This window comes from Hirundo rustica, chromosome 26 (genome assembly GCF_015227805.2).
Source record: "Hirundo rustica isolate bHirRus1 chromosome 26, bHirRus1.pri.v3, whole genome shotgun sequence".
Taxonomy (NCBI): domain Eukaryota; kingdom Metazoa; phylum Chordata; class Aves; order Passeriformes; family Hirundinidae; genus Hirundo; species Hirundo rustica.
The window spans coordinates 4,274,063-4,301,184 of NC_053475.1; the positions used below are offsets into that span (position 1 = coordinate 4,274,063).

Below are 27,122 nucleotides of genomic sequence, written 5' to 3' on the forward strand. Positions count from 1 at the left end.
GCAGAGCTCTAAATAGGTCACATCTGTCTTTAAATTGTTCTTCAGGTAAATACCTCACTGTGTGGTGTCAGATGGACCAAACTCTGTAAGAGCTGCTGTCTGGGATGGTGAAGTCCTTGGCTTTACATGCAGTTATCCCCAAAAATCTGCACCTTGTGTGCTCTGACCCGTGGATTTGCTTTAAGGATTCCTTAGGAAGCCTAGCTTGTATATTTTGGATATATCCAGCTCCTGAAGTTTGCAGCCCTGAGGTTGCTGGCTGTAACTGGACATGGCCGGGGGCTTTGTTGGCAGCTTCTGTGTTGGTCTCGGAGGGCAGGATGGAATCCTGAGCCCGCTGCGCCCCAGGAACGCTCACCTTGGGAAAGGGGAAAACAAAACCACCAGCTTTTGTTGTGGTGACCAGAGCCTGGAGGTTACTCGCGAGCAGGAGCAGGGCTGAGGGAGGGAGGCAGGTGGTGCTGAGAACGCTTTGTTTGGGAAAGTTTTCCTCATTGTGTCCAACAATTCTTCTGAGATGATCCTTCCTGTGGGCTGAATCATCGTCTGGGCCAGCGCTGGCTCTCGGGCCCCGCGGCCGCATCCTGAGCGCTTGGGGCATCTGCAGGATCACAGCCCCTGGCCTTGGCACGAGCACCCCTGGCCTTGGCACGAGCACCCCTGGCTGTCTCCCTCACCCCTTTGGGGTCTGTTTGTCCCAGGGAGGCTCGCAGGGGTTTGTGCGTTAGTTCGTACAAAAGTCCTTCCCCACCATCCCTGCTGAAAGGAGGCTACAAACAAACTGCCAAGGCCACCCTGGTGGGGTGTACGTGTGCTCGGCCACTTCCCCGCCTAATTTCCACATTATTTGGAAGCCATCCTTAATTTGTCTAATTTTTAAACAGCCCCTGGCCTCCCTACCTGTAGGGCTGCAGCAGTGCAGGGCTGGGAGGGCTCACGTACACACAGCTGGCACCGCCTGCCTGTTTGATCTCAGCTGCCTCGCTGGCAAACTTCTGGGGGCTTTTTTGGTCACTTGTAAGTAAACAAGCTTCTGTCCCCGTTTGTCTTCTTCGTGAGTAATGGAAACCAAGTGGGAGAAGATTTCTGTTCCCCGGCGCTCTGGTTGCATCTCTGCGGCTGTAATTTGATTTTACATTGCAAATTAAACAATACTTGGAAAGATGCAAATCAGAGCGGAAATAGAGGTGGGTGCTGCTAAGTGGAGTAAGTGGGGGTGTTGCAGCTCCTCCGTGCATCTGTGGGGGTGTGCAAAACACCCCGTGGCCCGAGGAACATGAGAGGTCACTGAGAGTCCCAGGGGAGCCAGTGTGTTTCAGTCCTCGCTGGCTTCAGGCTGCTCAGTTCCCTTGTTCACTCAGCAGAATGAGTTGTGTCCCTCTGGACAGCGATCCGTGTGTGTGGAGTGCCTGTGAGTGTGAGTGTGCGGCTCTGTGGTACGATAAATGACCTGGAAAAAACAGGATGTGGATTTACACTCTGTCTTCTCCCCGAAGCTTTCTGTTTAATGGAGTATAACCCCTGGCTTTGGGAATAACCCCGTATCTACTGAAGTTCAATTGTTTTGGGGTAGCAAATGTGTGTGAGGCAGAAACAGGGAAGGTTCTCCATGGGGCTGTCTGTGCATTTATGGGAGAATGGATGGGAGCAGCTCTGGGAGAGGGACTGGGGGTGTTGGTGGGGAGAGGCTCAGGCTGCCCCGGCCATGGGCACTGACCCCAGAAACCCCCCTGTGCTGGGCTGAGCCCCCAGCGTGGGCAGCAGGGGAGGGGGGATTCTGCCCCTCTGCCCACCCAGGTGAGACCCCAGCTGCAGAGCTGCCCCAGCCCTGGGGAACAACAGCAGGAGCACGGGGAGCTGCTGGAGCCAGGGCAGAGGAGGCACAGAGCTGCTGCAAGGGCTGGAGCCCCTCTGCTCTGGGGCCAGCCTGGGAGAGCTGGGGGTGCTCAGCTGGAGAGGAGAAGGCTCCAGGGAGAGCTGCGAGCCCCTGGCAGGGCCTGAAGGGGCTCCAGGAGAGCTGCAGAGGGAGTGGGGACAAGGGCTGGAGGGACAGGACACAGGGAATGGCTCCCAGTGCCAGAGGGCAGGGCTGGATGGGAGATTGGGCAGGAATTGTTGGCTGTGAGGGTGTTGAGGCCCTGGCACAGGGTGCCCAGAGCAGCTGTGGCTGCCCCTGGATCCCTGGCAGTGCCCAAGGCCAGGCTGGACAGGGCTGGGAGCAGCCTGGGACAGTGGGAGGTGTCCCTGCCATGGCAGGGGTGGCACTGGATGGGCTTTGAGGTCGCTTCCAGCCCAAGCCGTTCTGGGATTCTGTGATAAAAATCCAGAGAGGGAAGTGGAGGCAGAGAGACTTTTGGGCCTCCCAAATGCAGGGAAGATCCTGCTCCCTCCAGCAGGACCGCCCTGAGAGCAGCAGCCAGTCCCTCTCCCTGCCCCTGGGAGAGCCAGCAAGATGCCACACGGAGAAAGAAAACAAACCTGTGACGACAACCAGAGGGAAGAAAATAAACTTTAAAGCTCAAAACACTTCCCCCAGCTGTAAAAACAAAGGCCAGCAGTGACCAAACACGAGCACAAAGGAGCGGCAGGAGAAGGGGATGGAGGATAACACAGTCAGGGCTTTCTAAAGGTCATCAGCCTGTGGGACGAACCCACCGTGTCCCTTGTCCCCAGCCTCTCCAGGACAAAGCTACCCATGTCCCTCATCCCAGCCTCCATCCAAGCCCGACGGCCCTGCAAGAAGCAGGATGTCAAGGAGGGTCCGAGGGACAAAAGTGCAGGGAAACGGACCAAGAACAACACTGGGCTGAGTCAGACCCACAACAGGTGTCAGAGCAGTTGCTTTTCTTCGCTGTCCCTCATCAGTCGTGTTTTGGAGGGGCAGCTCTGCTCGCTCCATGCAGATGGAAACAGACACCCAGCGTGAGGTGACAGTGGGGACCCCACAGCCAGGCTGGCCAGCCCTGCAGTGCCACTGCACTGTGACAGGGGGTGACAGGGACCATGGCAGCTGGGACAGCACAGGGGGATGTCCCAAAGCTCTGGAAGCAGCTTGGGATAAACCCAACCTGGCAGAACAACAAGGAGGTGGCCCAGGCCTGAACCTGTGCTACCCCCTTTGCAGGAAGGTGTCACACAGCACAGTGTCATTATAGAATCAGGGAGAGATTGGGGTTGGAAGGGACCTCAAAGCCCATCCAGTGCCACCCTGCCATGCCCAGGGACGCCTTCTACTGTCCCAGGCTGCTCCAAGCCTGGTCCAACCTGGCCTTGGGCACTGCCAGGGATCCAGGGGCAGCCACAGCTGCTCTGGGCACCCTGTGCCAGGGCCTCAACACCCTCACAGCCAACAATTCCTGCCCAATCTCCCATCCAGCCCTGCCCTCTGGCAGTGGGAGCCATTCCCTGTGTCCTGTCCCTCCAGCCCTTGTCCCCAGTCCCTCTGCAGCTCTCCTGGAGCCCCTTCAGGCCCTGCCAGGGGCTCGGAGCTCTCCCTGGAGCCTTCTCCTCTCCAGCTGAGCACCCCCAGCTCTCCCAGGCTGGCCCCAGAGCAGAGGGGCTCCAGCCCTTGCAGCAGCTCTGTGCCTCCTCTGCCCTGGCTCCAGCAGCTCCCCGTGCTCCTGCTGTTGTTCCCCAGGGCTGGGGCAGCTCTGCAGCTGGGGTCTCACCTGGGTGGGCAGAGGGGCAGAATCCCCCCTCCCCTGCTGCCCACGCTGGGGGCTCAGCCCAGCACAGGGGGGTTTCTGGGGTCAGTGCCCATGGCCGGGGCAGCCTGAGCCTCTCCCCACCAACACCCCCAGTCCCTCTCCCAGGGCTGCTCCCATCCATCCATCCATCCATCCATCATCCATCCATCCCCATTTCTTTAGTTTAATAAACCCAGTCCTGTCTGACCCATTCTCCAGGAGGAGCACAGCCCAACAATTCACCCCTGGTGTGAACCTTGGCACCCTGGCTCAGGTCCTTGGCCATGTTCTGGTCCCAGGGGATGGTGGCTGTGCCCCAGTGCCACCACGGGCACCCCGTGCAGTCGTTTTGCAAGGCCTTGATGAGACTTGTGCTGGCCCAAGTTATTAATTTCCTTAATGATGACTTAACATAAAGGCAAGCTTTTTTTTTTTTTTTTTTTTTTTTTTGATTACCATAAAATTTCTCCCTAAAATGCGGTGGGGACCTTCCTTTACATCTGCTGATATGACTTGTGTCTAAGTGAGGGATGGCTGGATTTGCTGGTTGGGTTTTTTTGGTTTTTCCAGAACTTTCTCACCCCTGTGCTGGGCACTGGTTTGTACATTTATTGTTGCATATTGTTACTGCTGATTATGCACATGGTGGAATTGTTGGGGTGTCCTGAGCAGGAACAGGAGTTGGACTCAGTGATCCTTGGGGATCCCTTCCAGCTCAGGACACTACAGGATTCTTTTTCTGGGTTGCCACACCAGCACCCCCCAAAGCAGCCCGGGGGCTGCCTTGGAGCCTGCCCTGTCCTCTGAGAGCAGTTCCAGTGATATCAGAGCATCTTCCAAAAGACCAGGAATTGTTAAAGTACTTCTTTGACTCTTTTCTCCTCTTCCAGGCTTTGTTTGGTTCTGGTGTAAGTTCGATTTCTCCCCATAGTTATCCCTCATGGAAAGCTGATGGATCATTTTTCCCCACTCCTTTCATGGTCCTCCTGTATTTTTCCCCAGCCCCAAAGATTTCCTAAACCCCATCTGTGTGTGTGCAGAAACTGCTGAACTGGAATGCAGTGCAGGAGATGCCGAGCAGATGCTGAGCAGAGGAATTAACAATCACCAAAGTGGTGGCATCAGCTTTATCAGCTTTTTGAAGTCAAAAATTATCCCTGAGTGCACATTTGGGGAGGGGGTGGCGGCAGCAGGTGCTTCCCTGGGTGGGGCTGTGTGTGGGGTGGATGGGGCTGTCGTGGCTTCGGGTTCTGGCTTCGTTCATCATCACAAAGATAAAGGGTCAGGCTCTGCCCCAGAAATCCTGCAGGGATCTGTGAGTTTAATGTGGTGCTGTTGTGTGTCCCCACCTGGGGGATGGTGTCACTGCGCTCTCCTGGTCCAGAGCATCTGTTCATAGAATCCTGGAATATCCTGGGCTGGATCCCTCAGGGATCATCATTCCAGCCCCTGTCCCTGCACAGACACCCCAACAATCCCACCCTGAGCACCCCTGAGAGCGCTGTCCAAACGCTCCTGCAGCTCTGGCAGCCTCGGGGCTGGGACCATTCCCTGGGGAGCCTGGGCAGTGCCCAGCACCCTCGGGGGGAAGAACCTTTCCCTGAGCTCCATCCCAAGGCCTGGCACAGCTCCAGCCCTTGCTGGGCTCCTGTCCCAGAGCAGAGGGAAATGCCACCTTGGCCCATTTGATGCCCCTGGACAGGTCAGGAAGTGGCAGCACATTCCACCCCTGCCATGGCAGGGACACCTTCCACTGTCCCAGCTTGCTGCAAGCCCTGTCCAGCCTGGCCCTGGACACTTCCAGTGCAGCAGAACAGCTGAGCCTCGCTGTCTCAATCAGTCAGATTTGGTCCAACCTGAAATTTCAAGGAAGTGAAGGGGATAAAACATCCCCTACCCTGCCCCAGAGCCCTCCAGGGTGGCATTGCCAGGGACCTCGTGCTGCCCTCCAGGTGTTCAGGGTGGGTTTTTTTATCCATCCCCCCCCCCCCTCTTATTTTTATTTTAATTGTTTTGTCGTGCACCGGGAAAAGGAAGTGAACAAATTGTATGGTCCTCTCCACAATCGACGTCCTGTAAACAGCTCCCGGCTGCCTTCCACTCACAGCTGTTTTTTCCTATTTGGGGCTGGATGGGGCTGGTAAATAAACAGGAATTCTGGGAGCTGCTTCCAGCACCCCCTTTTCCCTCGCAGGGGCTGTGCCAGCACCTCAGAGCCTTTCCTGGGGGGTGCTCGGCTGCGTTGTTCCTCACCGAATGGAGCCAGCTCTCTTCAGGAAAAACAACTTTGCTGGTTTTCCTGGGACTAAAGCTAATTACTAGCCAACTAATTTTATTGATTTCCAATCCCTTTTAGCAGAGATTTTGCTGTGGGGCTGATCGCCAGAGCGATTAGCGCACAAAGCCGCTTAATTTGGAAGTGTTTATCAAGCAGCCTTCTGTCACCTCTGCCTCCAGTCAAATTACGGTGGCACCGGTGGCCCAGGCTGTGCTGCCCCTGCCTGTGCTGCCCCTGCCCCTGCCTGTGCTGTCCCAGCCTGTGCTGTCCCTGCCCCAGCCTGTGCTGCCCCTGCCTGTGCTGCCCCTGCCCCTGCCTGTGCTGCCCCTGCCTGTGCTGCCCCAGCCTGTGCTGCCCCTGTCTGTGCTGCCCCTGTCTGTGCTGCCCCTGCCTGTGCTGCCCCTGTCTGTGCTGCCCCTGCCTGTGCTGCCCCTGTCTGTGCTGCCCCTGCCTGTGCTGCCCCTGCCTGTGCTGGCCCTGCCTGTGCTGCCCCTGTCTGTGCTGCCCCTGCCTGTGCTGGCCCTGTCTGTGCTGCCCCTGCCTGTGCTGCCCCTGCCTGTGCTGGCCCTGCCTGTGCTGGCCCTGCCTGTGCTGCCCCTGCCCCAGCCTGTGCTGGCCCTGTCTGTGCTGCCCCTGTCTGTGCTGCCCCTGCCCCAGCCTGTGCTGGCCCTGCCTGTGCTGCCCCTGCCTGTGCTGCCCCTGCCTGTGCTGGCCCTGTCTGTGCTGCCCCAGCCTGTGCTGCCCCTGTCTGTGCTGCCCCTGCCTGTGCTGCCCCTGCCTGTGCTGGCCCTGTCTGTGCTGCCCCTGCCCCTGTCTGTGCTGCCCCTGCCTGTGCTGGTCCTGCCTGTGCTGGCCCTGCCTGTGCTGGCCCTGCCTGTGCTGCCCCTGTCTGTGCTGCCCCTGCCCCTGCCTGTGCTGCCCCTGTCTGTGCTGCCCCTGTCTGTGCTGCCCCTGCCTGTGCTGCCCCTGTCTGTGCTGGCCGTGCCTGCGGTGGCTTGTGTTGTCCCACCTCTGAGTGAGGCAGGTGAGGAGCAGGGCTTCTCTGGGTTAAATAACCATGGCAGTGGTCTGGAGCAAAATGATCCTTAAGGTTCCCTCCAAACCAAACCATTCCACGGGTCTAAGTAGTCCATGAGCTTGAGAAGCTGCTGGCTGTGGGGTTTTTGCTCCCAGCTGCCACCACATCCTTGTCCTGCTCCAGCCCTCGGGCGCTGCTGTGGCTGCAGAGCTGGAATTTCCCTCCTGGCCCTCAAATCCCCACCGTGGGCACTGTGTGGTCTCTCTTGAGGATGGAAGATGCACCTTCGTGGCACTTACAGCTGCTTCCCAACCTCCTCCAGCCACAGGAGGGATTTGGCCTAAATATTTTTAATAGAATTAAAAACAAACAAATAAATAAATAAATCAATAGGCAGCCTGGCCCAGTCGTTTTGCTGGAATCAGATTAGGGAGGGCAGACTGTGGGGGCTGGGGGGAGGGAGAGGCTCAGCCTGGCTCTGACACAGCTCCAGCAGCACAGACACCCCGGCAGTGTCCCCCAGTGTCACCCCTGGGGCTGCTGCGAGGGTCCCTCACTGCCTCCTCCTCCTGACAAGTGAAAACAAGGTGCCTTTAGGACATTTCGAGTCTTAGGAAGAAATCCCAGAAGTTCTTCCCTGTGAGGGTGTTGAGGCCCTGGCACAGGGTGCCCAGAGCAGCTGTGGCTGCCCCTGGATCCCTGGCAGTGCCCAAGGCCAGGCTGGACAGGGCTGGGAGCAGCCTGGGGCAGTGGGAGGTGTCCCTGCCATGGCAGGGGTGGCACTGGATGGGCTTTGAGGTCCCTTCCCACCCAAACCATTCCGTGATTTGAACCACGGTGCTGACGCTTTCCAGCAGTGCATGTTCTGCTCAGGGTATCCCACATGACAGGAGTTAAGAGCAAAAACTCTGTGTGCTTTACAAGTGGCATCTGAGAGGGTTCAGGAGCAAAACATCCTGTTCTCCATCCCGGCATGTCCTCTGGATCCGGAGAGATGGCTGCACACCCCCTGAGCTTAGCTTTGAGCAAAGCAATTGTTAGGGACTGAGCTTGTTTTGAAAGACCTTTCACAGAATCCTGGAATATGCTGAGTTTGGAGGGAGCCTCAAGGACCATGGAGTCCAGCTCCTGACCCTGTCCCACTCACACAGAGGCCGTAGGTTTTGGGGTCCTTGGCCGTGTCCAGGAGGTCAGAGCTGACTCCAGAGCCACATTCCCTCCCACACCATATCCAAGAGCTGAGCTCAGACTGGGCCATTGGGAGCTCAGGGCCCAGGGATCAGTGCCTGGCTAGGTTTGGGGGCTCTGGTCGCTGAACCCAGGGCAGCCTCTCCTGGTGCAGCGTTTCTGGCAGCTGGGAACTGAGCGGGAGGGATGTGGGATGTGGGATGCATCACAAAACCCTCCCCCTTTTGATGCCTTTACATAGAATCCTGGAATAGTTTGGGGTGCAGGGACATCAAATGCCATCCAGTGCCACCCCTGCCATGGCAGGGACACCCTCCACTGTCCCAGGCTGCTCCAAACCCTGTCCAACCTGGCCTTGGGCACTGCCAGGGATCCAGGGGCAGCCACAGCTGCTCTGGGAAATCCATTCCAGGGCCTCCCCACCCTCATAGGGGAGAATTTTCTCCCAATATCTGAAGTAAATTTGCCTTCCTTCAGGTAGAACCGTTCCCCTTTCCTGTGACTCTCCTGTGTTTTCTTGTTGCAGCTGTGTGTTCCTCCTGGCTGGGCACAGCTCTCGTTGCTCTGTGTCACTGGACACTTGTCCATAGCCTTCACTGGGATTCACTGCTGCACTGAGGATGATTTTTCTGAGCCTAAATGTGCTTAAATCATTTTTATCCCCGCTGAAGCTCTTGTCTATCAGCTCTTCTTGGCTGCGGCAGGAAAACCGTGAGGAAAAAAAAAAAAAAAAAAAAAAAGACAGTCTGACAGCTACATCTTATTCTATTAGTATGTTTTAATTAGAACACGAGCAAGAAATGTGTTATGAATATTCATGCTCAGGGTTATTAAAATGCACAATTAATCTGTACGCAGTTTAATAACTGTATTAATGGTGAGAGGAGGTAGCTCCTATTTTTGTCGTTTCTCAATTGGAAAGTGTGCCTTAACTTGGGTAGTTGGGAAATGGGGTTATTTTAAAATCAAGTTAGCTCCTGCCAGCGGCACAGGCACGTGGGCATCTCCAAAACTCACACAGCTCAGGGTGGGAGAGCACTGGAAGGGTGGCACAGCCAAGCCCTGCCAGGATGGAGCTCCCTCGTGCAGACAGAACTCAGCTCAGGGCCATGGGAGTTTTCAGTCACAGAATCACAAAATCCCAGAAAGGTTTGGGTTGGAAGAGACATTAAAGCCATCCAGTGCCACCCCTGCCATGGCAGGGACACCTCCCACTGCCCCAGGCTGCTCCCAGCCCTGTCCAGCCTGGCCTTGGGCACTGCCAGGGATCCAGGGGCAGCCACAGCTGCTCTGGGCACCCTGTGCCAGGGCCTCAACACCCTCACAGCCAACAATTCCTGCCCAATCTCCCATCCAGCCCTGCCCTCTGGCACTGGGAGCCATTCCCTGTGTCCTGTCCCTCCAGCCCTTGTCCCCAGTCCCTCTGCAGCTCTCCTGGAGCCCCTTCAGGCCCTGCCAGGGGCTCGGAGCTCTCCCTGGAGCCTTCTCCTCTCCAGCTGAGCACCCCCAGCTCTCCCAGAGCAGAGGGGCTCCAGCCCTTGCAGCATCACCATGGCCCTTTGCACATGATCTCTCTTTGGTGATGTGGATTTATGGGTTTTTTTGCCAGCACTGGGGTTGCTTTAAGGCAGCAGATCAGTCTCCAGGTATGGGGCAGTTGGGCTCCAGAAGATTCTCATGGGATCTCCATCTCACCTGGGGCAGCTCCTGGGCGATGCCCAGAGGCAGGAAACACTCCCAGGTGCCCCAAGGTGCCTCTGTCCCTTCCCTGGGCACCTGGGTCACCTCTACAGCTGCTGGGGTGCCCTTGGATGAGCTGCAGTGCTGTGTCCTTCCCGCCCCAGCTGCCCTCTCTTGTTCCCCTTCCTCTCCCTCCTCGTGTCCAGCCTGGCTGCTCACAGAGCTGGGACCTGTCACCGTGTTTGGGGTGACACTGGGGGCTTTGTGCTGGGAGTGCAGCAAATTCCCGCTGATGGGAGCTTCTCCAGACACTCCTGCCATGGCCAAACATTGGGATTTTGCAGGGCTGGCCGAGGGCATTTGCTGCAAAATTGTGGATCTTTAGGAATAAGAAGGGAGGGAAGAGTGGGCTGGCAGGGAATGTAGGACAGATGCCAGACATTGAAAGGGGGTAGTCTGCTTTTTCCTGGCTTCATCCCAGAAATCCCTGAATTCCTGAAACACCTGCAGGCACTGAAAATAGGGAGGTTTTTTGCTGGCACTTTTCAAGCTGGTGGCTGCAGCTTGGGGAAGGTGCAAGACTTTATTTTTGAGGAGACATCAGACAGAGCTGGCATGGGCGCCTTGAGAGATGCTTCCAGAAGCATGGTGCTTTGGTGGGAGAGTGGAACCTCACTTCACCTTGGCAGCCACAGGAACTACCTGGAGGGTGCAAGAGGCCTTTTGGGTTTCCCCAGGGGTTATGGGATCCCAGAATCCCACCTGCTTTGGGTTAGGAGGGAGCTCAAAGCTCACCCAGTGCCACCCCTGCCATGGCAGGGACACCTCCCACTGTCCCAGGCTGCTCCCAGCCCTGCCCAGCCTGGCCTTGGGCACTGCCAGGGATCCAGGGGCAGCCACAGCTGCTCTGGGCACCCTGTGCCAGGGCCTCAACACCCTCATAGGGAGGAATTTCTTCCCCCCAAAAAAGGGCTGGTTTGCTGTGAGCCCATTTGGTGTCACACAGGGGCCAAGGAGGGGTCAGGGACCTGTTCATGCCCAGGTGAGTGCCTCACCCTCTGCAGCTGCTGTTGGAGCACTCAGGGGTTTGGGCCCATGGCATCACAGGGTGCAGCAGCTCGTGCCAGGGTTTGTCCTTGTCCAGGGGATGTGCCACCCTCACTCCCAGCCTTTGCCCCCTGTGCCACTCGCTGTCCCCTTTCCATCCTTCGCTGGGGGCACCAGGCAAGGATTTCGTTTCATTTTTCAGGAATTTTGGCACAGAACCCCGGGATGGGTGAGGTTGGAAGGACCACGGTGGCACATCTGCTGCCATCTCCCTGCTCGGGCAGCGGCATCCCAGAACACAGGGCACAGGATTGTGCCCAGGCTGTTTTGGCTTAACTCAGGAGAACATCTGAAGGTTCTTGGCTATCTGAAGGGACATTCAGGGGAGGAACAACCTGAGGAAAATTTCTCTAGACTTCCAGGCACCCTCCAAAGCCCTGAGCATCCTCTCTGCAGGCATATTCTGGCCTGGGAGTGCTGCTCTGTCGGTGGGATGGTGGCAGGACCAAGGGTTCTGCGAGAGGTCAGGGTGACCCAGGGTGACCCAGGACCCCCAAAGTCCATCCTGCGTGGGGCAGGGCTGGGTTTGAGGGTCTGGACCCCCACACCTTGGCTCCCCCTCTGCCTCTGAGGCTCCTGGTGTTCCTCATGCAGTCCTTGTCCTTCCAGCCCGAAGGGAACACTTTTCCAAGGATGTCCAAGGCTGCTGATCCTGCTCGTGTCTTCTCCCCCACCCTTGGGGAGCTTTAAAACCACCTGTGACAGCAAAATGACTCAAAGGAGCGTTTCTGCCTCCTGCCTCGCCGGGGTTTGCAGGGATTGCAGATGAATTGCTTTGGAAAAACACATTAGCAAAGCAAAAGTTTATTCTAGGAAGTAGGAGGTGGGAGAATTGGCAGTAATTCTCCCTAGTATCCAAGGTATTATTAGAGGCTTATCCCTGCTCTGCACAGTAATCACATTGGAAATTTTTGATTAGAAAACAAAATCTAAATGAGAATTATGAATATTCATTAGGTGTGGAGATTAATATGCATAATTATGCAAATTAGACAGCAATTAAACACCAATTCTCTGGGGAAATGATCAACACAAAGGCACAGAAATAGAAGGATGTAATTTGAAAGAAGTTTCTGGTTAAATGAACAGCGAGGGGAGCGGACGAGACAAATCCGAGGCATGTTTCCCATAATAATCAGCTTTGCCAAGCGAAATGGGACTGAGCCCTGACCCCCCGCTCCCAAAAGGACATCCTGGGGCACCCGGGAGTGCCACCCCCGCTGGAGGAACCAGCACAGCCCTGGGGCCGCGGCGCTGCCACTGGGGCACTCCGGTGTCACCCCAGGGCCGGTGGGACCCCGATCCCTGCTGGGGACAGGGGGTGGCCGTGGCGTGGGAAGTGCCCCTGGTGGTGCCACCCTCGCTCTCAGGCTGCTGCAGGTCTGGGATTTCTCCCTGTCCAACCCAGCAGAGTTCACAGTGTTTGTGCAGCACCTCCAGAGGTGATGGATGCGCCCACCCTGCCCGGCCCCTCTCAAATCCCTGGATTTTCCCCCTTTGAGCACCGACTGCTGTTCCCCAGCCCCTGCTGCCCCACTGCAGCAGGAGATGGAGCAGCACAGAGATCCTGCAGCTGAGTCAGGTCGAGGCTGTTTTCCAGGGAAGGTTCCTCCTGTGTGGTTGTGGTATCAGCTGGAACTGTGGGAGCTGTGCTGATGCAATATCCCAAGGTTTTTTGTGTCATGGTGGATATTGCCAGAGCTGGAGAGGGACTGGGGACAAGGGCTGGAGGGACAGGACACAGGGAATGGCTCCCAGTGCCAGAGGGCAGGGCTGGGTGGGAGATTGGGCAGGAATTGTTGGCTGTGAGGGTGTTGAGGCCCTGGCACAGGGTGCCCAGAGCAGCTGTGGCTGCCCCTGGATCCCTGGCAGTGCCCAAGGCCAGGCTGGACAGGGCTTGGAGCAGCCTGGGGCAGTGGGAGGTGTCCCTGCCATGGCAGGGGTGGGATGAGCATTAAGGCCCCTTCCAGCCCCAGGCATTCCCTGAGTGTCTGACTCCCCTGGGTGCCTCGTGCAGCTCAGGAGGTGCCGCCTGCGTGGGCTTGGCAGGGGATGAAAGGAACCGATTTCCCACCGCAGCCTGTGCAGAAACGTTGCAAAACCTTCCTCCTGCTCGCTGCTGGTTTGGGTTGGATCCCTCTTTGCCCAGGATATTCTTGGGAAGGCTGCACCTGAGAAGGCCGAGGACGTGCTCTGATGGCCCCACTGCCCCAGGGGAGCCTGGGGGGGCTGAAAGAACACCCCTGGACACTCTGTACCCTTGGACCCCAGCAATTCCCACCTGAGGATTTCTCCTCTGGGCACTCTTCCACTCTGCAAGGTTGAACAGAGTTTGGCCCATGATCTTGCCAGCACCATGGGCAAAACTCAAGTTCTGCTGGAGCATCCAAATGGGTTCCGTGTGTTTTTGATTTACAGTTCAGTCCCTTTCACCGTGGCTCTCTGGGGAAGGAGGCTCGTGGGTGCTCTCTGGAATAAAGGAGTTAAAATACTTGTTTATCCTCTTCCCACTGTCCCATGTTTTGAACCATTTCCAGGCTGTGGTGGGATTTGCTTTGAAGTTTGTGGAATAATTCCCAGCGGGAGTGGGAAGGTGAGGAGGCAGAGGGGAGGCTCGGTCACGCCAAGTGGAAGTGGTTTATTAATGAAAATATTGTTTTGTTTGTAGAAGGAAGAGTTAATTTTACGAGAACACCTTTGAGGCTTTGCTGATAAAGCAAAGAGTAACCTTTGTTCTTCCTGTTTTTCGGTAGGCTTGGATGAAAGATCGGGATCAGGTTCCTGGGGAACGGCAGATCAAAACAGCTCCACGTTTGACCAAGGAAGGGTAAGGACAAAGCACAAACACCAAACTCCAACCAAAACAAACGGGGTCTTTCCCAGGCCTTGCAGAGCGCTGGGTCTCACCCTGCAGCAGCTTCTCTTGCCCCGTTTTGGACGTGGGTTCTGTGAGCTCTAGGGTTTCCCCCATCCCCATCTCCTCAGGCTTTGCTGCCTTGAGGTCCCCTTGAGGTTTCTCCTCCAAAAACCTCTCCCAGACCTGCACTGGGATGGGCTCCCGTGGCTGCTCAGGCATCTCCATCCCTGCTCCCGGTGCTGGTGTGGGGAGAGGGGCCCAGGGGCTGGGACAGGTCCTCGAAGGAGGCACACATGGGTGGCTCGAGGGATCTGAGCAGGCTGGGGGATCTCATCTGATGGCAGAGCTTCCTGAGCACCCAGCCCACAACACTTGGGGAACCTGGGGAGAGAATCCCTGCGATCCACCACGTTGTCTGGCCACGGGGGGATGGAGAGCTGGGAAAGGTTTTGCAGGGAAGGAGCTGGGGTTACAACACCTCATGACTGGGGCCTGAGTATGGGAAGAGAGAAACGCCACAAACTTCATGGAAATGGTGTCATTTTTGTTTTCATGGGTTTGTGGGGTTCATTTTTGCAATGGCACCTCTCCATCCCCTCCGGTCAGAGGCAGAGCTGGGGCTGTGGTGTCAACTCTCATTTGTATATTTAGAATTCATAGGTTTGTATAAATATATCTAAAAATATACATTTATACTTATCCAGCCTTTTCCTTGCCCCTTCACCGCCCTGGTCCAGGGAGGAGCTGCCAACCTGCCCAAGAGCTGCCAGGGGGGAGAGCATGGTTCCATGTCCCCTCCTGCCATGTCCCCTCCCAACACCACGGCCTCTGCACTGCCCAGCTCTCCCCTGGCACGAGGATAAAATCCATTCCACGCCCTTTTCACAAAGAGCCTTTGGCTTTGCCCCTTCCTGGGGCAGGCTGGGCCCTGGCAGCCTCGTGTTTTGGGATTGGGCTCAGCATCCCCAGCTGGGGTGTGACTGTCCCCTGTTGTCCCAGCAGAGCTATGGAGAAGGGCCCCACTACGGTGAGCACCGGGACCTGCCATCCCACAACAGCATCTCCTCGCCGCCGTTCCTGGGAGCTGGACTCGTGGGTGAGTGCCTGCAGCCGCCTGCAGGTCCCCAGGGCACGGGACACGTGGCACTGGCTGGTCCCTGGTGGGGGGAGTGCTGGGACAGTGCTGGACCTGCTCCAGGTGTTCTCCAAGCTGTGGTCCAGGGAGGTGGTACCCAGGGGGTTGCTTGGTGCCAGCTGTGCCAGCTGTGCCAGCTGTTTCCTGTGTGTGGTTGTGTTTCCCTGCTTTATGGTAGCGCCCCGAGGCAGTAGCAGGGGTCGATGCCTGCCAGGATGGGCTGAGTGTGCTCCTGGGAGCTGGGAATTAGGGATGGGAGAGGTGCTCATTGTCCAGGATTTACTGAGGATTTGGGATGACTCTGCTTGAGTGGGGAGGTGGCACCGGATGATCCCACCATGGTCACTTCCACCCAGACCCACTGTGTGACTGTGGCCTGCAAGGGGCTGGTGGCAGCTGGGGCTGCTCCCTTTGCTGCAGTGGGGTTTGGAGGGGCCTCTTCCCATATCCTGTCAGGCTCCAGCCTTGTCTGCTCCATCCCCAGCTCCAGGCAGGCAGCCTGAGGAGCTGCCAGGGGCTGGCGAGTGCTGGGGCCGGTGATCCTGCGTGACCAGATGCGTGTGACCGCTCACCCAGTCACCTCTCCCAGCTCGGGGGTGGGAGGAGAGATTAAGAGCAGAAAATATCCCTCCTGGAGGGCTTAGAGAGCTCTAATGGCATTAGGTCAGGAATTGGGGTTAGTCCTCCCCGTCTTTGCCCACGCAGGGCCGGTTAAAACGCTCCAGCACGTGTGGAAGGAGCAGGGCCGGGGCAGGGCTTGCTCAGGTTGGGAGGGAGGGGTAAGAAAAGGGAATCGTGTTTGAAACAGAAAATTCCCCCCAACATAAAATCCCCCTTGTGGGTGTGGCGGCAAAGGGGAAGAGCAGAGCAGGGCTGTGCGGGGACAGGAGCAGCCACACCTTGGTCCCTCCTGGCCTGGGTCAGGGCTTGGGGCTCACCGTGAGCTCTGCTCCCCCCTGTCACCCCTTGTGCTGTTGGGGACGATGTTTGGGTGTCCCTGGGGATCCTGTGCCTTTGCGAGCAGCTCCCCTGCCCCTCTGCAAGGGAGGATCGTCCCTCTCTGCCCCAGGAGGATGCAAGTGGAGCACAGAGGAGTTTCTGAGGAGGGCAGGGGAGCCGTGCTGGGGGGGCTGTGCGTGGGGGGACCCATCCCAGCCCATCCCACACCCGGGGCCAAGGCAGCCTTGAGAGTTTCCAGCTGAGAAGGAGCTGCCCGGGGAGGAACACGCAGGTTTCCCCTTTGATGTGTGCGGGGATGACGCCTTTGGCTCCCTCTCAAAGCCGGGGCTCCGGGTCCTTGGCAGCCACTGCGGCTCCCTGGAGCCCGACCGGTCCCCGGCACGGGGCCGGAGCCTCTGTGGGCGATTGCCGGTGGCTCTGGAGCTGAGGGTGAGCGCTGGCCCCGTGGCCACGCTCTGGCCCCAGGCTCAGGGGGGGCAGGGGAAGCACCAGGAGCTCCACCACTGAAACAGGGAACAGGCAGGGGGAAAAGGGTTCCTCATATTTCCAAGTCTTTTTTGTTCCTAAAATTGAATGTGGTTAAAGCAGAAAGCATCGGTTCTGGGAGCAGGTTCCAAAGTATGTAAATCAGTTTTCATTGTAGAATCAACGGATCATGGGATGCTTCGGGTGGGAAAGGAATTTACATCCCATCCAGTGCCACCCCTGCCATGGCAGGGACACCTCCCACTGTCCCAGGCTGCTCCAAGCCCTGTCCAGCCTGGCCTTGGGCACTGCCAGGGATCCAGGGGCAGCCACAGCTGTGCCAGGGCCCACCCACCCTCACAGCCTCTTTGCTCATGTGCTGGGAAGGAAGGACATGGGGAAGAGCAGGGGTGGGATTTTCTCTTCCTTTTTTCCAAGCTGCTTCTGAAAACCTTTAGAGTGGCCAAATGCAAAGGGATGAGGGAGAGGAAAGGCAGGAAAATAAAACAATGCTTCTGTAAAATCAGAGGAAAAATGGGAGGGAAAGGGGAGTTCTGGAAATGTGTCCCCTTGTCTGCCAGGCCCTGGCTGCCAGCAAGGTGCCCCTCAGGGCGGGAGGTTCATGCTGATGGGGTGTTTGAGTGGAACCAGGGAATTCTGAGGTCTGAGCAGGTGGAGGGAGCAGATGAGGATGAACATGTTGTGGTAGTTGATGGATGAAAGGCGTGTGAAACATCTAAGCCCTTCTCCAAGATCAGAATTTTTCTCTCTTTCCCACTCAACCCCTATTTCTTCAAGGAGGATCAGGAACTGCAGGAAGAACCATTTTGGGGGCAGCATGGATGCTCTGTGTTGGCAGCGGTGGGTTGGGCCAGTAAAGGGGGACACTGAGCTGAAAGGGCCCCCCAAAATCAGCCCTGGGGCTCTGAGCAGTCAGGGGGTGATGGCTCCTCCTGGGACCCCCATCCTTTGGATTTTGTGTTCCAGGAGTCCTTGCATGTCCCAGGGCCAGGCTGCAGCCCCCTGTCCTCTGAGGATGGCCTTTGGGGACAGGGAGCGCAGCAAAGGGACACTGCAGCAGGCAGCACGTGCTGGAGAAATGGAGCAAATGGTGATTGTTTGCCTCAATTTTCTCCATGGAAAAGGAGGCTGTGCTCTGACCAGTCCGGTGGGCTGAGGAGCTCCTGCCAGTCTGAGCTCTGAAGCAGTGATCAATCTCATCCCTTCCAGGGTGGAGCCTTCCCTTGTCCCTGCAGGCTGGCGGCGTTTGGGGCCCTGGAGGTCCCCAGGGGATCCCAGGTGCAGCCGTGTCTCCACTCAGACTGATCTGACAGGAGCAGGGAGCAGGGGGACAGATTGGGAGGCTGCAGGGTGGAGTGACCCTTTGGGTGAGGGAGCACTGGAATGTGTGCATCCAGATTTCTGCCCAGCGTCTCTGTGCCGGGAGCCGGTGTCACAAACTCCACGAGCAGCAAACTCCGTGGGAAAGGCAGGGCTGGAGGGATCTGCGTGGCCCAGGAGAGGAGGAGAGCAGGTGTGCGTTTGAGGGGAGCAGGACGCTGCCAGCACATCCCTGAAATCCCTGCAGGGTGAATCCCTGCCCCTTGTTCCTGTCCCGCTTGGGCCCTTTGGTGCCACCCCAGCCCAAGGGTCCCCCAGCCCAAGTCCCCTCCCAGGGGCGGTGAGGAAGGGGCTGCTCAGCCCCTGGGGTGGAGCTGGGGGAGTGCAAAGCTCTGATTTGATCCCTGTTCCCTGCAGTGGCCCCAGAGCAGGAGCAGCAGCCGGAGGGACAGTCACTGCCCCTCGCCCCAGTCCAGCCCAGTCTCGGGTGGTGACCTTGTGGATCACAGGGTGCTCCACACCTGATCCAAAAGCAGTTTGAAAGGAAAAGCACTGATCTCTGTTCAGCTGTGGAGTTTGAGCTCCCAGATGTTCTTTGGATGAACGTGGGTCAGGACGGGAGCTTGGCTATGGGAGGCACCTTCAGCACAGAGCCGAGAGGGGCTGCACTGACACAGCACCTGTGGGAGATGCTCCCCCCAGCCAGGGCTCCCACGGGTGCTCCTCCTGCTCTCATTGAAGGCACAGCGTGAGGGGAATCTTCAGTCACTTCCCTCTGCCACAGCTTCAGCTCCACAGGTGATGGGGAAAATCAGAACTCTGCAGGATGGCCTGAGCAGGGAGCTCTGGGCTGTGTTGGCGCTGGATGGAATAACCTGCATTTGTCAAAATAATAAGAAAATAAATTATAAAGTGTCCAAAGGAGGGACACGGAGCTGGGGAGGGGTCTGAGGAGGGGCTGAGGGCACTTGGCTCCTTCAGCTGGAGCAGAGGAGACTGAGGGGAGGCTCCTCGGGGGCTGCAGCTCCTCCCGAGGGGAGGCGGAGGGGCAGGGGCTGAGCTCTGCTCTGGGACAGGGACAGGAGCCCAGCAAGGGCTGGAGCTGTGCCAGGCCTTGGGATGGAGCTCAGGGCAAGGTTCTTCCCCCCGAGGGTGCTGGGCACTGCCCAGGCTCCCCAGGGAATGGTCCCAGCCCCGAGGCTGCCAGAGCTGCAGGAGCGTTTGGACAGCGCTCTCAGGGGTGCTCAGGGTGGGATTGTTGGGGTGTCTGTGCAGGGACAGGGGCTGGACTGGGTGATCCTTGGGGATCTCTTCCAGCTCAGGATATTCCAGGATTCTGCGATTCTGAATGGAAACACCATCAGTGCTCTGAATGAGGAACATCCCAGGCCGCCGGGTGGGGGTTTTGAAGCGGGTGAGCAGGCACAGAACCGATGTCTGAGCCCTCCATTGCTTCCTCCTCCAAGTTTTCCAGCTTTGAGCCTTTGGTGCTGCTCCTGGAGGACAGGGAACCTCCTGGGGAGTTCTGAGCTTCCCAGCCTGAGGTGGGGAGCGGTGACAGGAGCATCCCTGGCTGTCCCAAGGTGGTGCCAGGACACAGCACAGTGACAGCCTGGCTCATCCCACAGGATGAAGAGGGTGAGGAGGGTGAGAAGGGCTTTTCTGTGTGTTTGAAGTCACCAATTTCACAATTTACCATTCATCTTCAGCAGGGACGGGCAGGGAGCGGGATGGTTAAACAGCGAGGAAACTGATAAGCCATAACAGATTTCTTTCTAGTAATTATTTCTAGTAATTAGCTGCCTTTCAGAGCAGTGTTCCTAATCGGGTGGGTATTGTCAGCGCCTGTAGACTGGGGTCTTCCTGGACAATGGGTTTAATCAGGGGGCTGTCGCTGCTCCTGGTTTTTTAACTTCTTTTTTTCCTCCCCGTTTTTAATCCCTGGCTGTGTTTTGCCTCCCCTTTTCCCCCAGGCCGGAATTCTAATGGAATTCTAATGGAATTAGCAGTGTGGGGCTGGGGGAGGTGCGCGGTGGGTGGTGCCTGTGCTGGGGCTGGGGTGATGTGGGGGCACTGGTTCTGCCAGCGGGTGCTGGAAAAACTTGTAGGCAGCATTTAAATATTTTTTTTTTCTTGGGCTGTCGAGTGCAGGGCCGGGAGTTGGACTTCAATGATCCCTGTGGATCCCCTCCAGCTCGGGCTGTTCCATGATTCTGTGGTCTGTGACAGAGAAATGGCAAACCCATGAGTTTATTTAAAAGCACTTTGCTCTGGCGGAGGTGAAATGCTGCCGTGATTCAGGGTGCCAAAGCCGATGCCTGACACTGCCAGAGCGGGTGGGAACCTCTGGGAAGAGCAGTTTTTATTTTTCCGCCTCATCTCCAAGCTCCAGGGAGCAGATGTGCCTTGGGGAGGAGTCGCACAAGCGGCGTGGGGGGTTCCTCTGGAAAAGCCCTGGGTGGAGGCAGGGCTGGGGGAGGCATCCCAGAGCCCCACGCTGCCAGGTCCTGCAAGAGAGAACATGCTGGGAGAGGAGAGAGGCTGGGAAACTCCTTAGGCAGGGCTGGAGGCAGCACAGGCAGATGAGGGGCAGGAGATGGAGCTGGCAGGGCGAAAGGCAGGAGGGGGATGCCAGAAAGATCTGGAAATGCTGAATGCTCTCAGCCAGTGTCGGGGTGCACTGACTCGAGGTTCCTCCACTGTGCTTCACCTCCCTTCCAAAGGAAACCCCTTTCCTCTTCAAGGGATTTATTCCCAGTATCTTCCCCTCCTCCTCCTCCCACCAGATCCCCTCACGCCCATCTGCAGGATTTCAGTAATTCTGTTGGGGGCAAGATGGGGTTTGGGGAGATTCCTGGTGGGCTTTTCCCGTTACTGGGATTTGTCCCCATCCTGATCCAGGCCTCCTCCCTGGGGCTTTCCCACCTTTCCTGGCTGGTGCCCTGGGCTGTGGCTGCCAAGGGGTGACAGGCTGGGTCTGGGTTTGCCACCTGTGCCATCTCCCTGCCCACAGAAACAGCTCCTTCTGCTGGCAAGTTTAGCCCTTCCTTGCTCAGATTGTGCACCTTTTGAATTTAGGTACATTCCAATCCAGAAAAGTCTCCCATTCTTTCTTCTGCCTTATTTTCATAGACAGTTAAATGTAAAATTTCTTCTGCTGAGTTTTTTACTGCTTTTTTTCCCTTGTTATGTGATGATGGAGGGTGCAGGAGCTGGGGCTGCCCAGGGCTCTCCCAAAAATCCCCCATCCCATGGGGCACCTGCAGACCCAAGGGTGCAGCAGATGCTGAGTGAGGAATGAGAGACATCCAGAGAAGGTTGTGGGTTTGGAGCAGTGCAGATCTGGCACTGGGTTCATAGAATCCTGGAATATCCTGGGCTGGAAGAGATCCCCACGGATCACCCAGTCCAGCCCCTGTCCCTGCACAGACACCCCAACAATCCCACCCTGGAGCTCTGGCAGCCTCGGGGCTGGGACCATTCCCTGGGGAGCCTGGGCAGTGCCCAGCACCCTCAGGGGGAAGAACCTTTCCTTGAGCTCCATCCCAAGGCCTGGCACAGCTCCAGCCCTTGCTGGGCTCCTGTCCCTGTCCCAGAGCAGAGCTCAGCCCCTGCCCCTCCGCCTCCCCTCGGGAGGAGCTGCAGCCCCCGAGGAGCCTCCCCTCAGTCTCCTCTGCTCCAGCTGAACGAGCCAAGTGCCCTCAGCCCCTCCTCAGACCCTTCCCCAGCTCCGTGTCCCTCCTTTGGACGCTCTCCAACAGCTTTGGATCCTTCTGACCTTGTGGTGCCCAAAGTGCCCCCAGCACTGGAGGTGAGGCTGCCCCAGTGCAGAGCAGGACAATCCCTCCCTGGGCCTGGTGCCCCCAGGACACGGTGGCCCTTTGGGCTGCCAGGACTCAGCAGTGGCTCAGATCCAACTTGCCATGGAGCAGGAGCCCCGGGTCCCTTCCCCCAGCGCTGCTCTGCAGCCTCTCATTCCCAGCCTGTCCCTGCATCCAGGGCTGCCCCATCGCAGGGCAGGAACCAGCATCTGCTCTTGCTAAGCAACACACAGTTGGTGATTGCCAATGTCCCTTCACCTTCCCATGCACATCCAGGATTCCCCAGGTTCAGCCCAAGTTCTCTGGTGAGCAGAGGCTGCTGGATGGGCTGTGGAGCACCCTGGGACAGTGGGACGTGTCCCTGCCCATGGCAGGGGTGGAACTGGCTGAGCTTTAGGGTCCCTTCCAACCCAAACCCTTCTGTGATTCTCCACTCCAGTCACACATGGAAGCAGCAGTGTGTTACCAGATGGGAGACCTGGCTGCTGCTGTCCAGCCAACCCCCTTGGCATTACCCTGCTTTTCCTCTGCTTTAGGAGTAATCAGGACCTGCCTGAAGCCACAACCTGCTGAGTTCTTTGTGCTGGTGCTGCGGCAGATCGAGCTCTTAAGCTCTTTTAGAAATTAGGTCATTTAGGAGATCCATCCTCTGACATTCTGACCTTTGTTTACTTAACGTTTAAGCCTCTGAAAGGAAATGGCAGCAGCACCCGGAGCCTCTGGCTGTCACTGGACAGAGGGAGCGGGAGGCTGCCAGGACCTTCCCACCAGGAATGGGGCTGCCAGGACCTTCCCACCAGGAATGGGGCCTGGGGCTTGGGGGTTTCACTGGGGGAATCCACTCTAAAGATTTTGGGTTGAGTTTAAGACCTCCATGGTAATGTTGCACAGTGAGCAGCTTCTCTCTTCTCCCATCTGGCACAGGGTGCCCAGAGCAGCTGTGGCTGCCCCTGGATCCCTGGCAGTGCCCAAGGCCAGGCTGGGCAGTGGAAGGTGTCCCTGCCATGGCAGGGGTGGCACTGGATGGGCTTTGAGGTCCTTTCCAACCCAAATCCATCTGGGATTGTATAAAGTTCACGGGGGCAGGCGGGCACTGCTGGCACGGGGCTGTTCCCACACAGACCCCAGCTGGCAGCGGTGCTGGCTGTGAGGAGCAGCAGGTTTGGGGAAGCTGAACCTTCCCCAGGAGAGGGGAAGAAGGTGCCCAGTGCCCTGTGTGGAGCAGGAGCTCAGCTCTCGGGTGCTGGGATTGCATTTCCTGTTGTCTGGGAAGCACACCCGGAGTCTGGTCACTTGTCCTGGCCTCGTTCTGCTCCAGCCCCGTCTCTGCCAAGCCCAGCTGGCCGCGTCTCCGGAGCCTGCAGGGAGTTTTTGGCTCGGGGCTGACACTGCCAGTTTCCATGGCCACCAGCATTTCCCTGTGCCGCTGCAGCTCCAGGCTTTTGGTGTTTCTGGACCTGCTCTCCGTGGACTTTTCAGGCTGTCCCTTCATGGGGGGCGGGCGAGCTGCCTCACGGGAGCAGGATTTGTCCTTTGGCAGGATCCATGTGTCTGGAGGCAAAAAAAAACCCCCTCCACTTCCCTCTTACCCCAAACCTTGTCTTTTCTCTCCTTCTGCAGGGAAGAGCAGTGAAAGAGCCTCATACTCCACGTTTGGAAGAGACACAGGGATGCCAGGACTAAACCAGGTAATGATAAAATGCAGTGAGATTTTCTGCTTCATTTCCTGGCTCCCGAGAGTGAGAGTCTGGTAATGAAATCCAGCCTGGATTTACATCTCATCTCCGTGCACGGGGTCCTGGGAAGCCTCTGCCCTGCTCCAAAACCTCTGTGGAGTGGTGGGGGTTCATACTGGTGTGTGCTGCTGGCTCAGAAGAATTGTCAGAGGTTAGAAAATGTTGGTTGTAGTAGCCTCTCGCTTCTTTCCCAGTCTTCTTCAGCCTCACTCGTTTTGTTATCGTTACTCCTGCTTTGTTTCTGATCAGTTGTGACACAGCCACGCTGCCTTGCTGGGGAGCTGCAGGGAGTCAGATTCAAGCAAAGCCTCTCCCTGTGCCAGGCTGGCCGTGGGCAGGGAGCGCTCCAGGAGGCTCCTTCCCCCTCCACTGCCTGTCCTGGGCTTTCCCTCTCCCCCTTCAGCAGCATCTCCCAGTCCCCTGGCCAGTGTCCTGTGTCCCAGTGCTGGGGAGGGAGGGTCTCTGAGGTGGTTTCTGTGCTGCTGCAGCATCATTTGAGTGACTGTCGGGTGGAGCTTTGGTTTTATGGTGGGGCTGTTGATGCAGCACCTGCAGCAGGAGCTCTCTGTGCAGCCCTGGGGTGCAGCAGCAGGAGCATGGGGAGCTGCTGGAGCCAGGGCAGAGGAGGCACAGAGCTGCTGCAAGGGCTGGAGCCCCTCTGCTCTGGGGCCAGGCTGGGAGAGCTGGGGGTGCTCAGCTGGAGAGGAGAAGGCTCCAGGGAGAGCTCCGAGCCCCTGGCAGGGCCTGAAGGGGCTCCAGGAGAGCTGCAGAGGGACTGGGGACAAGGGCTGGAGTGCCAGGACACAGGGAATGGCTCCCAGTGCCAGAGGGCAGGGCTGGATGGGAGATTGGGCAGGAATTGTTGGCTGTGAGGGTGTTGAGGCCCTGGCACAGGGTGCCCAGAGCAGCTGTGGCTGCCCCTGGATCCCTGGCAGTGCCCAAGGCCAGGCTGGACAGGGCTTGGAGCAGCCTGGGGCAGTGGGAGGTGTCCCCACCATGGCAGGGAGTGGGACAGATTGAGCATTAAGGTCCCTCCCAACCCCAATCCTTCTGGGACTCCATGATCCCCACAACCCTGGAGGACACCTGGCACACCAGAGCCGCTCCTTTCAGACGCAGCTTGGCCCCGCTGGGTCACCCCACGTGAACCCCATGGCAGGACCTGCTTGGGGAAACAACTTTGCTTCCTGTGGGGAATTCCACAGGCATCAATCCAAGCCCGGAACGCAGAGGAGCAGCCCTGTGATAACCTTCCCTGCTGCCACCAGCATCCAGAAATAGTTTTTCGGGAAGGAGCGAGCACCTCCCTTTGATGTGCGGCTCCAAGTGCCCCCTCGGTGCCCGGCGTGGCCCTGGGGAAACAGTCCCAGCACTGGAGCCAAGGGAGGAGCTTTTGGCCGGACAGCTTTTATTTTATCCATGTACACACACACATATTACATGTTTTAATTTTACACAAATTTGTCATAATTTCCTCCTCTCTGAAGTGAGGATGTTTCCTTTGCTGGAGCAGCTGTGCTGGCTGTGCCAGAGTGGATTTCATTTACCGCTGAAGCTGCTCAAAGAAAACCGGGCCCGGTGCCAAGTGTTGCTTTTGGATGCGATGGTTTTGCTGGGTTTTCGTGGAGGAGGGGGAATATAAGGTAACAGAAATGGGGGGGCAAATGGCCGGGAGAGGCCCTGGGAGAGGCGGGCGCAGGGCTCGGGATCGGGTGGCAAATCCCACTTGATGTGGAGAGGAGACAAAACCCCCTTGTGGGGGTGGGGGGAGGCCAGTGGAGCCTCTGTGGCCCCCTGAGCAGTTGTTGCTTCTGGCTCCAGTTTGGGGGAGTGAGGGGGGGTTGATCTTTTTTTGTTGTTGTTTGTTTTTGAAAAGATGAAAAATTGTCTGGTGGAGATGGCCTGGATGGGGATCGTGTTCTTCCCCAAAAGTGCCCTGCTCTGGGGCAGAGCTGGCAGGGCACTTCCCGCTTGCTTAACCCTGGACCATCTCCTGGGGCATCCCCAGGGAGAGGAAATGGGAAGAAAACCCCTTTCTCTGGGAAATTGCCTCAAAATCCCAGTGTGCCTCCTGCCTGCAGGAGGAACAGAGCAGCAGCTCCCGGGATCCCTTCGGGTGCTTTCCTTGGCCGCGCACAGAGCGGGTCCAGAGCAGAGGAAACCTGAGCAGTGGAACAGATTGCAGGAATGTCACCAGCTGTGAACACACGAGCTCCTCTTTCCCTCCCTGACCCCTTTCTGGAGTTTGAAAGCAAAGGTTTTTCTTTCCAGTTTCTCAAAAGCCTGAAATCCTCCTTTATTTCCATGTGTTGCCCTCGGAAGATGGGTCAAAGCTGAGCTTTTGGGACTCGAGGGCCCTTTGGCAGCCCCGTGCAATTCCGTGTAAACACACTGAACTTCCTCCCGAGGTGAGAGGGGCAGTGCTGGAGGAGAGGCTCTGTCCCAGGAGGGAGCACCCTGGGCTCCCCCGGCTCCTCACTGCTTCCCAAGGTCAGCCGGGATAAACACGAGGGAGGAGTCTCCCGGCTTTAGAAAGAGGGATTTGGCTTTTCCCCGATAAAACTCGGGAGAAAAGCACCCTGAGCGGTGGCAGCGCCATTCCAGGGCACTGGGCACAGCGTGGGCTGGTGACATGGGGCTCATCCTGTCCTCCTGGACATCAAGGTGAGCATGGGACCACGATGGTCCTGCCATGGCACCTGCAAGGTGACTGTAGGACCTCAACGTCCCCCACCGTGGCGCCTCCTGGTTTGCATCCCTGGTTTGCAGAGGTTCCTTGCTGGGGTCCAGCAGGAAAGCACAAGCTGAAAGCCCCTTTTGTTCCTCCACACCTATTCCCCCACCTCCACCCCCATATTTATGGATTTGCTTTCCCTCCTGGCCCCTTGGCTCATGTTTATTTTTCCCCTCAGCTGAATTGGTGTGAAGGTGGCTCAAAGCAGCTCTGTTCTCTCCCAGCGAGTCGTTTTCCAGTGTGACTCCATGGAAGGGCTTTTCTCTCTCCTTGTTTGCAGCCCGGTTTCCTGCCCAGCGAGATGGGAATCGCCAGCCCGAGCACGCTTTCCCCCACCGGGGCCAAAGGGGCGTCTCAGTATTTTTCTTACCCCAACAATCCTCGCAGGAGAGGTGCTGAGAGCAGCATAGGTGAGTGACTGCGCGTGCCCCGGTGCCACCACGCCACCTGGGCAGGTGCCCTCGTCGGATCTGCCTGTGGGAACGAGGACACTGACGTTGGGAATGAGGGACTGATGCTGCCATGCGTGCCCCTGGCATGAATTTAGCGTTTGCTCTTTTTTGGGGAGGTAATGCCTATGAATATCTCTTCTATATATAGAGAGAGATATCTAACCTCAAAAAAGGGGAGCTCAGAGTCAGGTACGATTTCCCTCTTTCCGGAAAATGCCGGATTAGCTGAAAGCAGCAAATGGCTTGAGGTTCTTGTAAAAACACCTCCAGCCACGCAGCACATCCCTTGTCCTTCCTGGCACACTTGGGGCTGCCGTGGAGGCTGTGGCTGTGGCTGCTGGCAGGGCTGGCAGCGGGAGGTCCGGGGACACGTTGCCTGGGCAGTGTTTGCTCCAGGAGCTCTCGCTGCCCGCTCCACTGTTGGCAAGCAGGGCTTGCCCATGGATCAGCCTGGGAATAAGCTTTTACCAAAGGCTGGGGTCAGGTGCGAGTTTAACTTCAGAGGGAAGACAAGCTCCAGTTCCCCAGAACTTGTGTTTCTCGTCACAGTTCCCCCTGCACCCTTCAGAGCCACTTTCCTGCTGCTATTTCGGGCTTTCCCCAACAAGTGAAACCAGAAGTGACCCAGCGATGGGTGCGTTTTTCAGTGCTTTTCAGAAAAAGG

At 57.5% G+C, this 27,122-nt stretch overlaps 1 protein-coding gene across 8 annotated transcripts in view; it reads left to right on the plus strand.

Annotated features, from left to right (window-relative positions):
• TCF3 (transcription factor 3) overlaps window positions 1-27,122 on the plus strand; it is an 84,079-nt gene that overhangs the window by 30,608 nt on the left and 26,349 nt on the right. For 7 of the 8 annotated variants that reach the window (XM_040086905.2, XM_040086908.2, XM_040086910.2 and 4 more), the window contains exons 4-7: window positions 13,711-13,784; window positions 14,814-14,910; window positions 23,157-23,224; window positions 26,287-26,416. In XM_040086905.2, coding sequence (XP_039942839.1) covers window positions 13,711-13,784; window positions 14,814-14,910; window positions 23,157-23,224; window positions 26,287-26,416 — 369 coding nt within the window. The remainder of the gene's footprint in view (window positions 1-13,710; window positions 13,785-14,813; window positions 14,911-23,156; window positions 23,225-26,286; window positions 26,417-27,122) is intronic. The other variant, XM_040086906.2, reaches the window with a different exon arrangement.